General features: G+C 43.7%; 1 protein-coding gene across 9 annotated transcripts in view; it reads right to left on the bottom strand.

The window, feature by feature from the left end:
- Positions 1-765: 765 nt before the first annotated feature.
- The window catches only part of eif4g3a (eukaryotic translation initiation factor 4 gamma, 3a), a 51,789-nt gene continuing 35,171 nt past the window's right edge, over positions 766-17,383 (bottom strand). For all 9 annotated transcript variants that reach the window (XM_088308794.1, XM_088308797.1, XM_088308795.1 and 6 more), the window contains 20 exons: positions 16,336-16,455; positions 15,255-15,410; positions 14,975-15,172; positions 13,930-14,076; positions 13,105-13,341; positions 12,884-12,988; positions 12,669-12,804; positions 9,639-9,751; positions 8,167-8,257; positions 7,896-8,019; positions 7,180-7,424; positions 6,966-7,078; positions 6,712-6,884; positions 5,481-5,606; positions 5,309-5,390; positions 3,662-3,760; positions 3,429-3,575; positions 2,287-2,368; positions 1,998-2,144; positions 766-1,623 (listed from right to left, as the gene is read on the bottom strand). In XM_088308794.1, the coding sequence (XP_088164920.1) occupies positions 1,442-1,623; positions 1,998-2,144; positions 2,287-2,368; positions 3,429-3,575; positions 3,662-3,760; positions 5,309-5,390; positions 5,481-5,606; positions 6,712-6,884; positions 6,966-7,078; positions 7,180-7,424; positions 7,896-8,019; positions 8,167-8,257; positions 9,639-9,751; positions 12,669-12,804; positions 12,884-12,988; positions 13,105-13,341; positions 13,930-14,076; positions 14,975-15,172; positions 15,255-15,410; positions 16,336-16,455 (2,823 nt within the window). In that variant the 3' untranslated portion in view covers positions 766-1,441. The remainder of the gene's footprint in view (positions 1,624-1,997; positions 2,145-2,286; positions 2,369-3,428; positions 3,576-3,661; positions 3,761-5,308; positions 5,391-5,480; positions 5,607-6,711; positions 6,885-6,965; positions 7,079-7,179; positions 7,425-7,895; positions 8,020-8,166; positions 8,258-9,638; positions 9,752-12,668; positions 12,805-12,883; positions 12,989-13,104; positions 13,342-13,929; positions 14,077-14,974; positions 15,173-15,254; positions 15,411-16,335; positions 16,456-17,383) is intronic.

The raw sequence follows: 17,383 nt of genomic DNA, 5'->3' as shown, positions 1-17,383 counted from the left end.
TGCTGTTTGTTTGACACACCAGAAAATTGTCTAGCATCAATCTGTATGTTAAACCAAGATTTCAATACTGGAAAATCCTAAAAATATAATAGGTGTCACCCCCCCAAAGAAAGATGTTTTCCTCACCATATGGTGATGAACTAATAATTGGAGAATGCAGTCAATTAATCACGTTTGTGCTTAAAACGGGGGAAACATGGTCTAGTTGTCATCAGTAACACGCATACATGTACCATTTGATAGTTTTCTTCCGGCATTTAGACCCCTACGACCATTCCCCCCCCCGACACCCTGAAAAGTTATACTGAACTATAATATACTGTACTATAATTGCCAATAGATGAAAAACATTTTTGCAAAAATGAAGCTCCTCAAGTCACTTTAGTTGTGTGGCACAAATATGGTGTCAAAGCAGTGTTTTTTGCTTTGATCAATGCACACGAAGCAGGTTTTTCAGATAATTAAATTAGATAATCCTCCACACAAAATAAAAAAAAAAAATCAGTGATTACAGAACTACAAATAAGTAGCATACATTTTTACCAGGATATCCACTCACTGGTACCGACTCAGGAACGTCAAAGACGTTAATTTGTCATAAGAATATTCTTAAAAAGCGGGCCTAATGATAAGAGTTAGTTGGATGGATTGATGGATGACATGGACATTTGTGGACATTATGAGTTTTGAGAGTGTCTCACCATCAAATGAGAAGAGGAGTTTTGAGAAGACAGACACATACAGAATCACCTCCAAGTTTCAAAATACTTTGTTCTCTCCATCTTTAATGTATTTACAAGTTTTTAATGAACTGTGTAGGGCTGAAGTATTACAAGCATTTGTTGTCTTGAGTGCTTCCTTATTCCCACCTGGCATTTTGCTGGTTCTGCATCCACTTTGTTCGTCAGCGGTTGTCCGTTTTCCGTCGCTCCTTGTACACGACATGCTGACACGAGCAGCAAAAGCAGAGGCTGAGGGACGCTTTTATTTTTACCACAAATTTGGCTTCCCTCTCACCCCAAATTGATTTTTTTTCCTACCCTGTTTTAAACCAAACAGTGCAGAATCCAGGGAGGCCATTCTATTCCTTTGTCAAAATTATTATTTTGTTATCATTCTTATTATTTCATTATAATGTTATGTTATGTTCAGGTTCTTGCTTTCATATCTGCAGTCCTTAAAAAAATAATAAATTAAAGAGTCCAGAACCTATGCTGCTGTTTCTTTTTTTAAGTCTCTTCTTAAAAAGCAACAAAAACAGTAAGTTAAAATTTAAAACAAAAATATTTTCTATGTATAATACATGTATTTAGTGCTTCCTCCATTGGAATCCAAACTGAAAATGGCGGCATGTTTCCGAACAGTACCGCAGAAAAAGGAATTCCAGCGAACGTGAACAGGGCGCTCATGTTCAACATTTTGTCAAGTGGATATTCGGGTCTCAATTGTCCTCCGACTCCTCCTCGGCCTCCCGTAGCCACGTGAAGAAGGCCGTTACCGACTTGAGGGCCACGACTTTGCCCTCTTGCTCCGCCGGATCTTTGCTGGTCTCCCACTTGTTGAATGCATCCTCGGAGATGACGTCCTCGTCATAGAGGCAGTCAAAGAACATCCGCAGGAGGTCTGGCAGACAGCGAAGACAGAACCGTCAAGATTAGTTTTGTTATTGGGGTTAGGAATGTTAATTGGTAATATCCTGCTTTTTCACAGATCACTAGTCGAAATTTCGTAACGCAGTAGCTAAATACGCAGCAAAATAGAGTAACCCAAGCATATTCTTAGACGACCTGCTAACGGTCTCTATTGACGGCGTTAGTGAATACCAGATGGCAAACTACATTATCATTCACTGTGAAAACCACTGGGTTAAGATATTAAAAATGTACACTTACTCTGACAATGACGGAAGTTAAGGTAAACTAACGAGCATGAACAGAAGCCAAAGTAACCTGCTGGGCTGACACTTGCAGCATCCCAAGTAACGAAGGAGCACTTACTGGGAGGCTGATCAAGGGAGACTATCAGCGTCTGAAGTGCATAAAGTGCTTGCAGCTGTCGCTCAGTGTCTGAGTTAAGGTACTTGAGTAATACAGGCAATCTCCTCTGAATGATGGCTGTGTCTACTTGACAGTTGGTGTCAATGTCTGCCAAAGAAGGAAAGAAAAAAGGAAGGAAGGAAGGGAGGGAGGGTGGGGGGGGGGAGTAGGGAAGAGAGAAAGAAGAGAGAGTTTGAGAGTCCCATCGCTCCACTGTGATCGACAAAGAAAGACAGAACACTGGGCTTACCTTTTACCGCTGCCTTGCACACGGCTGTCATCAGCGCCCTCAGGAAGGGTGATGAGCTCATCTGAGGTTCATCCAAGTTTGCCTAGGTGGGATATACGTAAAGCATGAATAAGTCAAATGGATTCTTCACCACAAAATAATTTGTGTTCTGAGAGAGATTAATGATTAATTGGTGTGTTGTGGGAAATTAGATAATAATAGCTTTGCGGTCAACTCAACGGTTCTAAGTTTCACACAGATCACAGTATATACCGTATTTTCGCAACCATAAGGCGCACTTTAAAGTCCCAAATTCCCACCAAAACAAACAAGGCGCCTTGTCATGCGACACACCTATTTTATAGACTGAGCAACTCTCTCGACCATTGAGCCTGATACTTTTGGGGCATTGCAGAGTGCATGTTTGCACACCCTGCCGGCCAAAGTCTGAGACATCTATGCCAATTGAGTGTGACAAATACATTATGTGAATACGTTTTTTTGGTGATGGTGCAGGAGATAGCTGGACAAAAGGGCAGCTGTCCACAATGTCGTAGTCTGTCTTATCATTCAGGTTATTGCAAGCAAGAAACATCGCAGGTTTAGACAACAGACTGCAAAAAAAAAAAAAACACACTGCCCAAAGGACACCACTCACATCTGTCAAACCAACCATCTGATTGGCTGAGGCTGATAAGCTCCCAGAATGCCTCAGTACTGTTTTTGTGTTATTTTTATTTCTTTTGGTGATATAAATTGCATGAGAGATGCATGTTTTGTGTTAATTTTATTTCTTCGTTTCATTGTTTGCTGTTCAGAGATATTTATGGTTTTGATTTGAAACTGTGACTTCAGGAGTGTGGTGACCAGTGACATCCCTCCCCTGACCTTGTCAATTAAATGTGTTGCCATGACATCTCTGATCGAGCTGAGCTGAAATGCTGCTAATAACAGCTATCAGCATGTGCGAGCTAGCATGCCCAAGCTAGCATGCACGAGCAAGCATGCTAACATAGTGCGGTGCGCCCAGTCTAAGTATTAAATACAGAAATAGCACCCTCAACTGGTGCTGCGCCCTTTGATACAGGGTGTCTTTTGGCTGTAAAAATACGGCATATTTGCCAGTAGGTTCATTTTTTAATTCTGTGAGTGCCGTTCCATACCTCCACCCAGTCAAAAATCTGCTCGTCGCTGGCCATGTCCTCCAGCAGGAGTCTCTCCAGCTGCTGGCTCAGCTCCTCAGGGGACAGGGTCTTTTTGGAAAGAGCTGCTCCAGGGTCCGTGGCGTCTGACAGGATAAACTCAAGCTTCTGCGTGTGAGAGGTCAGCATCAGTACAACAAGGATAACTCAGTAGACCATGGCTATGTGATGTTCACAGAAGCGGGTGGGGCTACCTGTTGTGAGATAAACGCCTGGACATCCTCTCCCTCTGGTAGGAAGTTAGACCAGCTGAGGTCAGATTCCCCCCAGAGAGAACCCACAGCTCTATGGCTCTGAGAAGAGGGCCGGCATGCATAATCAATCAATAAATTAACAAAAAGGAAAAACGTGAGTCAAAGTCACACAGCCAAGCTGTTGTTAATAATAGCACACGATGAACAATTGGATTCATTGTACTGCAGTTAAAGGAAATTTAACCTCTGAACCATCGCGACTATAATATTGCCTTAAGTCATTTCTCCTAGCAGACGCTGTGCTCCATTTAATTGTCTGTTTATGCCCATTAAGCAAATAAAAGCCTTCGTTCTCACATTGGGAATGAAAGGATTTACTCAAAGTATCAGAGTTTACAAAATGAACATTAGAAGTTGGTGGAATATCATGTGACAAAAGTGTAAATTAGTTCCCTGCACCATATTAAAGTGTTGTGGAGCAATTTGCATTCTGGGAGACTAACTGGCGGTTTCTCCACAAGTTTACGAGTTTCTACTCAGCCGTTGTTTTTCTCATTTTTCTACATTTCACACTACCCTTCCATCGATTTTCTAGAGTGTTTCTCCTCAGACTCACGGGTGACAAGCTGGCTTTGGGCTGGAGAAGGTTCCACCAAAGCGTTGTCAACAGCCATTCACAAGGATATCTCACATAGTCCGTTTTATTTGCTTTAAATTCCAGTTTCACTTGACATTAAGTATAATATAATTAGTAAAGTTACTTAATATTATTGGTTCGTAATGACTGTCTGGAACATCTTTGAATTGATTTTGCATGTTTCCATGGGTTTTCTCCAACATTCCAAAAAATACTCTTTAGCTTCAATGGTATATAAGTGTGATTAGTGGTTGGTCTACGTGCTGGGACGGGCGTGTGTGTGAGTGTGTGTATGTATGGGGTGTGCGTGGGGGTGTGTGTGTGGGGGTGTGGGTGTGCGTGTGTCCTGACTTAGCTTTTCTTTAACATGCTTGTGTAGTCGCAAAGCTTTCCTTGTAATTCATGGTGGAACAGAATTGTTCTCCACGGTGAACGTTTTGGCACATCTAACAATGTTATTCCGACCGACGTCAGTCTCAACACAAAATCCTTTACAGTTTACCGACGTGGACTTGCACATTGCTATTAATTTACCCGCAGAGCCGGGACACTCCTCCATATTGAAAACATATTTGCTTGGTTGCTACCAAAGAGTCACGTGACTGGATCCAGAAGAATGAGGATTTCATCACTTCCTCCTACTTTGGGGGCCATCAACGGAATTGTTTGTCTTTCCCTTTCGAGGCAGTATAAATATTCAATATAAAATTGCACATCTTGAAAGCAACATTGACGTTGATATTGCTGACGATATATATATCGCCTACACCTAATATGTGCCCCGTGATTGACTGGCAACCAGTCCAGGGAGCTGCCCATCTCTGGTCCCAGCTAGGATAACTAAACCGCCACCCGAATGAGGACTAGCACTATACAAAATGGATGGATAGATTTAATCTTAATTGAATACGCCCAACAGGCACCGCCCACATCTGCAGTATCTGTCTTTCAAATAGTTATCTTTGCCCACATGCAAGCAGGTTAAGATAGGTGATGAAAATGTCACTTACCATTTGTTTGCATAGTATGTGCAGGATTTGAGATATGAGAATTCCTGCTCTTCCAACAGCTAACAAAGGTTTGCTTAATTCGCTGTGGACACAAGCAGCATAATCAAAACCACTGTGTTCAACTATGCCACATTAATTCATAACATCAAACCACAAGGGTGGCACTCAGTACCTGAAGAGCTCTCTCATAGAGAAGCCGCCATCCTTCAGCACAGGAGTTAGCAGCTGGGCTAGGTACAGCCAGATATGAGGAATGTCGATAGCCATATCGTCCGCCTGCTCCAGAAGGTCAGCGAACCTGAAAGCATTGAGAGAGCATGATAGAGTGAGTGCAGTGTTATTAAAAAAACACCCTTGGTCCAACTTCAAAAGCTTGGAATAATCAGATAATATTGTGCAAATAAAGTGGCTTACACGGCTATGCGCATACCAACAATCTGTCATTTTCGCTTCACTTCCACATGCAAAACAGAGTGTTTTATTAATTAAATGTTTTTTTTTCTTTACTGTTTTTTTTTAGGAGCAGTTTTGCTAATCAATGACTTCATCTGGATTGATCCCCAAATCTGGCTTGCTCCCCAAATTAAGTCTTTACTAATTCATATGACTAATTTTGAGGAGCATTTTTTTTTTTGCCAATTAGTCCCAAACAGCGCCAAAGCACACGGTCTCCGTCACGTGTCCATTACAACAGACGGGATGGGAGCAGGATCAACTGAACTGTGCAAGTTTGCGCTGCACTATTCACAGTCGCAGCTTTCATTGTCAAAGCCACAGGTTTTGGGGTTGATTGAAAATATCAATTGGCGTTGCATGATGTGGTACAGACCATTAAATGCACAGACATTTTTACATAAAGATTAAAATTCCATTTCCTGGTTGAAGACAACTGTCCGTCGTCAGTATTCAGAATGGGATCCACCGAGCAAGTGGTACGAGCGCTTGCGAAAATGTTTGCCATTAATCATAAAAAAATGCATCCATTAGTGCATATGAAATTGTAAATATGTTTGAGCGTTGTTTCTGTTTATTGTGTATTCTGTATTATTATGACGATCACTGGCGGGCAGTCCGTCTAAAATCTGGAATTGGGCATGTGCCGTGGAGTTCATTGCTGCACCGCTGTCAGCCAATCAAATGACAGAGATGACTCTTGCCCCAGACGGTTGGCGCTTTCGAACCACAACTGAGATGCTTCTGAAAAGTGGTTCCAATGTAACCACTCGCAAGGAAGGTACAAAGTAGGTTGTAAGTAGTTATGTAGGTACAAGGTGTTGTAGCTGTTGGGTCAGTAGGTAAGTAAGAGGATAATTAAGTCGTTGGGTAGGAAGGTAGGTACTGTAGTTATTTTTAGTCTCGGGTTGTACAGTGTGCATGAGTGTGAGGAATACAGACAATCTGACCCTTTGTAAAACTGGTCTTTTGGCAGGACCCCCTGCTGCACCAACTGGAAGAAGAGCAGGCCCATATGATCCCGCGTGATCTGACTGCGCTCCAGCGTCGACTCCACTCCAACACGCACGAAGGTGTGCAGCTGGGGGGCCGAAACCAGCTCGTCCACACACTGAACAGCCTCCTGCAGAGAGAGCGATACAAAAACGGTCAAGTCAATGCACGACTTAAAGAGGATGATTAAAAATCCAGTAAATCTTAGTACTTTGTAATCGTTAATGTGGAGAAACTCATCAATGATGGACTTGGACTTCCTCTCCATGTCCTCTTCAGACAGGACCAGCCTCTCTGGCGTCGGTGCCACTGGCTCAGGTTTAACTGTCAAGGTATTGTAACACCAGTTTTAGTCTAAGATAGTTCTGTGGTTTTTTTTTTATTTTGCATTATGTTATTATTGTCATCCGATTGGCCATTCTTACCAGGCTCTCTGGTCTTGCTGCGCTCCGTTTCTGGCTCCGGCCTGTCCTCTGTGGCACTCGGTCTACAGGGCTGAGCTGCCTCGCTCTCCCTCTCCCTCCGCAACTCCTCTGGGGGATGACTGTCTCGCAGCTCCTTGGAACTGTCGCCCCTGTTGAAAGACGTGAGCCTTGGCGATGACGACAACGATGGCGCCGTTTGGACCTGTGGCTTCTCACTACGCTCACGCACTGCGCTGCTACGATTGCTGGAAATGAAGAGAAAATATGCCAAACTTGTTATTCAACTAGGTGAACCTTTAGAGGAATTCCAGTAGACTTGATGTATGCAGCCACTCTTGTCGATAAACGACATTCTGAATCAAATTGTGTTTGTGGAATATGAGAAAAGCATTGAAATCCACCCGTTTTTGTACATGATCGGTCATTAGGTTCACTGACGGACGGCCATTTTGCTGGCGAATGACGAATGATGGGAGCAGAGATGAAAGCGGGTTTTTGCCCACCACCGGAATCTTCAGGGTCCGGGTCAGTACCAATGGACCTTCTTAGTCCGACACTGGCAGACTCTCGTTTTGCTGACGTTTTATGGAACGGTGCTGAGCGTCTCACATGCGTTTGTTCGCAGGGATGACAACTCCGATGACAAATCATGGATTGAGAAAATTTATATTCAACAGGATATGCATCGACCTTGTATGTTTGAATTGTTTGCTCACCTTCCCAGAGTCCTCCTAGAATCAAAGTCAGAGTTCTGTGGAGGAGTTGATGAGGCCTGTTGAGACGAGAGTGTCGACTGCAGCACAGAGTAGTGGTTGAGGCTGCTGCCACTCCTCGATATTTCTAAAAGAGGAGAGGAAAAAAGGATTAGCAGATGAATTGCAGCAATAACTATAAACAACATCAGAAACTGGCCATTATTCATTACAAAATGAAAAATAACAAGCGAGAGAGATGAAAAAATCGGAAATCGAAGCGCAAAGATCAGACCTGAGTCGCTGGCCTTGGCTCCGCCGCTGCTGCCCTTAACCCATGTGACTTGAGCGCGCGGGCCGAGCTGGATCTTCTCGTCCATCTGAGGCTGCATTGAAAGTGAGAGACGTAAAGAGTGGTGACACTCACTTAAGGCAGACTTCAATTGACATGACAATGATTTATCCGCGTTGAATTCTAAATGTTCTTTATTTCAGTATTTTTCAACCAGTGTACCATGGCACACGAGTGTGTCGTGGTGAAAGATGCTGCAGGAAATAACACAATTACAACAATCTGCGGAGTACATTTGATCTGTGTATTGACGCTGCACACACATTGGCAGATATTTGTTGGAGATCAGATTTGTATCTATATTTTAAGAGGTCTGATTCTGAACTTAAGATATAAAGTCCATGTGTGTTTTTTTCCCTTTATGCTGCCCTGGCGCGTATGCTAATTTTATCAGTTAAAATCAAAGCAAATTGGAATTGTGTTATTTAAAAGATGTAGTGTAAATTCACCCCATGAAGTCTGAATGTACGTGACACCAATTGACAAAAAAACAGTATTCCAGTCTTGCTGCATGAACCAGACAACATAAATTGGGGGACTGGGACGTTCAACACTGACTCTCCAGCAGGAGGAGCCCTGAAAAAAGTAACGGGACTGATCTACACATGAGCATCCACCAGGGGGAGATGCTGGGAGATCAGAAAAGGATAGGGACAATATGATACAAAAACAACTGTATTGACTGCTGTTGGAACAGCAGTGACAACAATATATGAAATAGCAACAATAATAATAAAATCAACAACAACAAAATAATCAGTGAAGCATAACGCAAATGGGATGGTTTAGTTATAGGGACGATGGAGTACAAAGGTCAGGAGTGAGGGAGTTCCAGAGCTACGGAGCAGAGTGGTTGAATTCTCTGCATCCCATAGTGGTGGGGTGGACATGAGAAACGTGGAATTGAAGGGTGGGTGAAGAGCAGTGTGAACGGGCAGGAGTGGCAATGTGGAGGAAAGGAGGTAGGGTTGTCACAATACTAAAATTCCAAATTAGATATCGATACAAGGGAAAATAATCGATACCATGGAAATATTTTAAAATGGTGTGGTTTGGTCCTCCTTTCGCCATCGCAATGGCCATACTTAGCAGGAGTAAAATGTAGAACTGGAAGCGGGATCACAGTGAGGGGTCTCCTGACTGCGCTCCCAGCAGAGTGCACACGGTGGACGATGTAATATCGATAGCATGACATATAAGCATTGATAGTCCGGAAAAAAATTTGACTGTGAATGTTACATTATCCTTAAAAAGACAACAATTGGTAGAAATTTTAGTTTACCAAGATATGACAGGGATTGCCACAACAGACACGTGGACACGTATGTGATAAAGCATGTTACCAGATCAATCACCAGCAGTAGAAGCAGCAGCTAATAAATTCCACAAATAGTGACATTGCAACGGTGGCTCACCTTGGAGATCTTTGGGATCTTATTAGGGTCAATGGTCCTGCTGTTCTTGGTCATGGGCACGGTATTCCAGGTCTCTTCTCTGGGCATGCGCGGTTCTCTCTGCTCTCGCATATCTATGCGACAAAATGCAACACACCCACCGTTACAAGTGCAGGGTTAGAGCACAGATGTTAAACTCAAAGAGCCATTCCTGTCTCAGGCAGTTGGCGAGTGCACTCACACAAGAGACGTTGCGGTTTGTCTTTCTATCGCCAATAAATTTGTTTTATCACATGTACTCCACATGCTGACGTTCAAAAGTATGACTAATAAATTTAATGAATGTGGAACACATTTAGCCAGAGTTACTGCCATAAAAGCGACAAGGTGCATGCCGGAGCCCCTGTGGCTCGATGAATTCCGAATGACGGCCAGAGGCGGTGCTAAAAGTGCCATTTGCATATGCGGATGCATACCAAAATAGTCACCTGTGACCCCTGCAATACCCCAAACAAGTGTAAGTCCCAGTGTCACCAGGTTTGTTTCCGCTTTTATTCTTGCATGGTGCTTTGCATACTAATGGATACTTCTCTACCCTTAAGAAAAAAGGAAGTGTCTATCGATGTCATGGTTCTATTTTAGGAAGCCTTGAGATTGCATTGGTTGGAGCAGTGAAGTTTAGGCCTCCTGAGGCTGCTCCTATGTTTGGATTTGTTTGATGGAAATTGAAAGGTAAAGTTATTGACTTCTTTGTTTATTCGGCTCAACATAATAAGATAAGATAAGATAAGATGTCCTTTATTAGTCCCACAATGGGGAAATTTGAGGTGTTACAGCAGCAATCATAGTTAGAGCATGTGCTGCAAAGTGAATATTCTTTTTGGCTGGTGACCATTGACATTCTCAAAAGGTCCCATGACGCTGGTACACGCACTGATTGTTTCGGTAACTCCTTGGCTCACCGAATGCTAGCTCACTCCGCACCTCTGCGGGATGACCGTGTGGATGCTGCAATGTCCTTTAGTGATGCAGCTCTGCAGGCTTTTGATTTCATGACCATGGAATATGGACGGGTGATGTCCTTCCTAGTCCAGGCGCTCAGTCATGTTTGGGTGGCACAGTCCCCATTGACAGAGGCCTCTAGGAAGGTGACCTCAAATGCCCCTGTGGAACCGAGGGAGCTTTTTGGTTGAGCTGCGGTGGGGGCAGTGGAGAGAAGGGGTTTGGGTTCACAAAACTAGGCATCAGCTCTTGAGCATTAATAGGAGCCCTCCCCCCCATAACGGTTCCAGGCTCAGATGGTCCGCGATACCTCTGATTGACTTTCCTAAGTGGCCCACTTGGTCATCAGGGTCAATTTTCCAAAGTCTACTCTGATCCCCTTGAGAGGATGAACTTTATTTGGATGACGGACACCTCGACTATGAGGGACCAACAGTGCTCTGATGATAATTTTCACCTGCTCATGCTCTTTCTGGAGAACAAGCTGCTACCTCACTTTTGTGTGATTGCTGGGCAAACTGACCTATGTGACAGCTGTGGTCCCACTGGGTCGGCTGTTAAAACGCCCCTGCAGAGGTGGCTGAACCTCTTCCACTTGGAAGCGAAGTTGCACCGTCACCGGAAGCTCAGGATGTCACGTTGGTGCCTAATTGCTCTAGCACCATGTCAAGCGGTGTCTCACAAGGTATGGCCCCGGGCTATTGTGAGGCAGTCACCATGGATGGCAGCCTCACAGGCTGGTGTGCTATCTGGCAGCATAGCCCAGGGACGGTGGTCTGTGCAGGACAGGGCTACTCACATCAATGTGCAGGAGCTGCATGCAGTGCACCGGGCTCTGATGCACTTTTTACTGTACATGAAGGAGAGGCATGTGTTTGTACGGTTGGACTACACCTAAACTGTTTTCCACATAAACCACAGTGTGACCCGCGGCCCGCCCAGCTGTTACAGGCCTGCCAGTAACTTCTCCCTGGATTGCCACCAGTCATGTCAGTGTGCGGGCCGTATATGTGTCAGGAAATCTGAACCAGCTTGTGGACTCTCTCTCCCATCTGGATCCTCCATCGAAGGTGGAGCACCCGATTTGGAGTCCTTTCGGAGAGCGACGGTCGGTCTCTTTGCCTGCGAGAAATATACCCACAGTCCCCCTTGTGTTTTCCTCTTCAGAGGGTTCTTCTGGAGGATCACCTGCTATTACTGGTGGCACCCTTCTGGCCAGACATAGCTCCCCATACATCCATCGGGAGAAGGTGGGGACAGGTCGGAACTCCTGTGTCTTGTGAGAGCTTCATTGACACTACTGCAGTAATTTGTATGGCTGCTCAGCTTTTTGTTTGTTATGGCCCCAACAGAGCTCTGCTCTCTCCAAACGGCGCTTGTCTCACAGAGTTGTGGATGCCATTCTTACCAGACGTAAGACCGCCCCCTGCCTTCGGCATTGCATTGTTATTTGACTAAGTGTGTTATAAATAAAGTTGTATTGTATTGTATCACATCTTGGGCCGCCCTCAGGAGGATATTTATACTGCTGCCTCATGGATGGTACACAGCACTTTCTCCAGCTTTTATAAAGTGGAAATCACCACTCCCAATACATTAGACGTGGTCTTCGGTTCTGCAGAGGGTTTTCAGTAAGGTTTGTGTCTGGGATTCAGCATGACTACGCTGATATTGGTGTGGTGCTCAGAAGGGATGAAATAGAATGAAAGCTATGACTGTAATACCAGAATGACCGCATGAGCGTCCTGTCCCTTGGAATCTTCGTGTTCACACAAGAAGATTACATAAGAAACGAGCTTCTGGTGAAACCAGAACTTATACCCCTCTAGAGTCAATCAGGGGTCACAGATGACTATTTTGTTTTGCAGACTCGAACTGCCTATGCGCAAAGGCAACATTTAGTGCTACAAGCAAGCCTCTTGCATTCAGCAGCAATTAAATAAACACATTTTCAGGGTTATAGGGACAAAGTAGTAACGTTTGCAGGCTTCATAGCAATGTAGATGGGACTCGAAGCCCAATAAGAAGGATTAGGCGGGGAGGCCTTACCTCGTCGCTTGTTCTCCTTGGACAGCAGTTGCTGATGCACTTTTCTCTGCTCTTCCTGCTCTTCAATTTTGGCCTCCTTATGGATCTGCTCAATAGTTTTGGGCCCCTGGTCAGCTCTTCTAGACACCCAGTTGTGCTGTCGAGACAGGAAAGAACATGTGTCAGTGTCAGGTTCAAAGGTCTCCCAGTGGCCTTCAATATGTCCAAAAACTCACCAATCGCAGGTCAATGACATCCTGCAACATAAAGCGTATCCGAGACGACGTCTTCCTCTCCTTCACAATTTTTTCCATCTGATTGAAATACTGATCCATTCGAGGCTGAGGAGAGAATGAAATTAAACAAGAGTTGATGACACAAATTTTCAGGGTGGGGGTGTTCTCTGTGGCAGTTTCATTTCAGATGTTTGCTGACAAAATGACACCGTGGGGCTCACTTTGGCTTTTTCAAAGTCGAGGTCTTTGCCGATGGTGGTGAGCAGCCTGCACAGGCACTCTAGAGACTCCTCGTCGTGGTTCTTCAGCAGCTTGACCACGCAGTCGTGCATGATGGCCTCCGTCAGCATCTTGAGCTTGAAGAGCTCCCCGATAAACTTGATGTTACCGATGGATCGCCGGCGCGCTTTGTCCTTGGCCTCCTCCAACTCCTCCTGAAGTCGCTCACGCTCTGTTGACTGCAAGGATATGATAAAAAAAAAAATACAGTACATAAATCCAAGATAAAAAATAAATATAATAACGAACAGTAAAAAAAATTCAGAAGCAGCTTTGAAAACCTATAAAAAGCTAAAATAATGATTGGCGGATCAATTAGTGCAATGAAATAATTTAAGACAGCGCAGTGGATGACTGGTTAGCATGTACACCTAATAGTGCAGAAGTTATGGGTTAAAATAAAGTATCTGGCCCTCTTGTGTGGAGCATGTGCTAAACGTGCCTTTGCGGTTTCCTCCCACATTCCAAAAACATTTGTAGGTGAATTCAACACTCTAAATTGTCCGCAGGTGGAAACGTGAGTGCGAATGGTGAATGGTTGTCTATTGTCTCTGTTTGCCCTGCGATTGGCTCATCACCAATTCATTGTGAACACCGCCTCTTGCCCAAAGATGGCTGGGATGGGCTACAGTGGGCCCGCGACCTTGGTGAAGATAAACGGTTCAGAGAATGGAAGGACGGATGGATGGATAATTTCCCACGGCAACTGATGATCTCTCATGACACACTGATTGAAAAATCGCTAGTCAAAAAATTCTGACACATACCGAATCGGCAGAGTCCAGCTCTTTCTGCTTCTTCTCAAACACCACGTCATCCACTTTGTCCTTCTCAAACTCTTTCTGGCAGCGGTGGAGAAGCAGTTTGCGAAAGTTGACTGTGTTGTTGGGCTTGTCTGCTATTTGCACTCTGAGCTGTACCGTAGAACACAGACACACACACACACACACACACACAAAGTGGAAATAGAAAAAGATTGTGAATATCTCTTTTTTTTCCCCCTTCACCGATTATATTACTCTATAGCAGGGGTGTCAAACTCATTTTTGTGGACGGGCCACATCGTAGTTGTGGTTTCCCTCAGAGGGCCGTTATGACTGTGAACCCATATAAATGTATGATCACTTTACGTTATCACTTGCACTCAACAAATTGATTGGAAAGCCAGTTTTGAAATCAGAAGCTAGTAAGTAATTGTTCAACAAATTTTCAATTTATTTTAAAAGGGGAGGATTGGTAACAAATAAATGGCAATATCTCATATCTCAATGTTGTTAAAAGTGAAGAAAATATGCTATAAAACAGGAAGTTGATGCAGATGATTTGCCCTTTGCGGGCCACATAAAATGAGGTTGCGGGCCAGATCTGGCCCCCGGGCCTTGAGTTTGACACCTGTGCTCTATAGCTTCTAGATAAAAGATAAAAAATATGCTTGATAGTATAAAGTTCAAGATTTTGGAGTTGTGCCCTCAAATGTATTGCTTGTTGGAAACCTTTGTGACATCAAATCCTAAAAATTATCTTTAATAATCTTTGATGTAGTTTGATATGGTTTAAGTGATTCATGGGGAAAAAAGCAGGACAAAATATTCACAGCCATGTTTTCAGCATGCACAGTTTTATCCACAAATAATTCAAACTCTTCTACACTCTCTTTCCTCTTCAGATTGTCGTCATCGGGCCAACTAATTTCTACACAGAATGATGAGTCCGAAGGCAAATAGAACCCTACAAAGATTTGAGGCGGAGATTTTGCTTGCTACTTTTTTAATCTAATTACTAAAGTCATTTGATTAATCGTTGCAGCTTTACCTCAGCAAGGCACCGGCACATGTTTCCATAGGCGACAGAGAAACTGGGCTCGTCAATGGCTTTCTCAAAGACGAGGTCGATCACCCCCTTCAGTCGCTCTTCTGTGTCGATAGTCAGGTCCGTCACTTGCTTCATCAGCTGGCTGAACTTCTGAGGCGTGAGCTTGTTCAAGATACTACGCACCTTCCTGAATAGCTCCTGAAGGAGACAGAACCCCACCCACAAAAAAAAGCATGAAGCAATTCCATCAGCATATGGTAGCTAAAATACACCTTCCTACTTGTGTCCTCAGCGTCTCTGGGTCCTCGACCACACACTCCCGCTTCGAGCCTGGCTTCCAGGCGTTCTCTGCTTTTTGCAGTTTAACTTCGTCGTTCACCGATACGTTCATGATGATCTTTCTAGGAGGAGGCCGCCGAGTACCCATGTTCATTAGCTGTGCGGGAAGACAAGAAGTAAATGATAAAGCATTAAACAAAAGTTAGACATTTTGAAGATGCAAGGAAAATACTCGACGTATTGTGTCTGTGTCTTAAAGAGGCGGGGCCGGGTGGGTTGAGGTGTGACATCAGCGAGTCAGTGTATGAGTTTCTGGGTGAGAAGTGTGGCCAACAGAAGTTCCTGTGTGAGTGTGCTCATTGCCTTTGTTTTTTACTGTGGTTCCTGCAGTCAAAAAATGGCTGAACATTATAGTTCATATTGCATACTGTAAAACCATTAAATTGACCACTTTATAAAACGCCTTAATAAGGGGAAAACTATATTTATTGATGGAAATGGTGAATGCCAGCTACTGATGAGATAAATAATTTTTTTTTTTAAACTTTTTTGTATAAATCTGTGGGTAAAGGATCAAATTGAGTGAGAGAGAGATTTTTACTGGTACTGGCAAGCCAACCCACAGGCCACTCACAACAGAAAACATTAAAAAGTGTAGTTTTGCATTGACATTCATCTGAAAGACTTGATGTGCTGCCGTTTTTGTTCAGAGAGCATTCGCGTTGGCTTAGCAGTTAAATGCCGGCGCATGAATGACTGCGTAGTTTTCTGTACAAATTATATTTTACAGAATGGTAAAAAGTCAGAAATGTATTTGAAGGAGGTGTTTATTTGTGTTGAATACTTAGGGCATGGTGTCTATTAGCTGGACTAACTATTTGAAGGAGATGTTAAGTGGTCTGTCAGAACATTTCCAGGACTGATGTCACAAAACATGCATTTCCAATCCAAACTAAACACCACAGGCTTATCCACCGACGAGATGATCAGATAAACTTAAACCAGTATGTACATTATTGCGGTAGGATTCAAAGCAGTCTTTGACCTCCAGTTGTGGTTGTCCAGGTCTTTATGCGACTCACCATAGCGCCTCGTGCGCCGCTCATCTGTCTCCCAAAGTCTGCGAAGGCAGGTGTGAAATCGGGTCCCCTGGAAATCACTCGGGGATCCGCCGTTCGAGAAGGCAACTTGTTTTGGTTCATCTGCAATGGCATGCATGTCATGTTAATCGAAAACTCTAAATTACGCATTAAATCTGAATGATATTTTTGATAATGGAGATAATGATCCTATTTAGGACGGCTGTTGCCCAGTCCAGGTTATGCCCCACTTTTCTCACCAGAGTGAACAAGGATACAATATTGAGGTGGGCAAGCGGTACAGAAAACAGATGCAATGACATGAGCGAATCATCAACAGCAGGGGGAGCAGTCATCCTCAACTACTATTGGACAAAAGGGCTTAGATTAAAAAAAAAGGTGGATTTCTGAAAAAGGTTGGACTAAAGGTGACCTATGCAACTGACAGCCGTGCTACATTATTAGTCGTTTTGCTTGGTCTTTTTTTTCTTTTCTTTTTTAACAGTACAGGCTGTACGATATGTGAGCCCTACTCAGCAAGCCGTCCAGTGAGAAAAGTCAGAAGCAGATGTGGAGGGAAAGAAAGGAATGCAGGGGAACATGAAAATTAATGCATTCAGCTCACTGACCTCTCCTCTACTCTTTTCTGTAAGATCTTAAACTAGTTTTGACATCAGCCACTGTAGCAACTTTTTTTGACTGAGATGGGGGGGAGGGAACAACAGCTCAATACTACCAACTGTGACATTATGGCAGTGTGATTTTAATCAAAACAGGATTTTTGTAGACCCCCACGCTTCGCATTACACACTCAAAGACAAATATCAGGAGCCTCTTTCACGCAGAAGACCCGGCATTAATCCACTTTTACAGTTTACACAGAGCAGGTGGGACATTTCTGCAACTATGTGTGCTTTTACACTGCATTCCACAATTGGATTAATAGATTTGTTGCAAAATAAAAAAACAAATTCTAATCAAAACTGAATATTTTGTAACATATTTTGTGCAACATCAAATTTGCATCTTACTGACGGAACAACCACTTCGG

This window comes from Idiotropiscis lumnitzeri, chromosome 11 (genome assembly GCF_059441095.1).
Source record: "Idiotropiscis lumnitzeri isolate Australia: NSW breed Sydney's pygmy pipehorse chromosome 11, RoL_Ilum_1.0, whole genome shotgun sequence".
NCBI classification, from domain to species: domain Eukaryota; kingdom Metazoa; phylum Chordata; class Actinopteri; order Syngnathiformes; family Syngnathidae; genus Idiotropiscis; species Idiotropiscis lumnitzeri.
The sequence above is the reverse complement of the archived record's forward strand: the minus strand, read 5'-3'. Positions and strand labels throughout refer to the sequence as shown.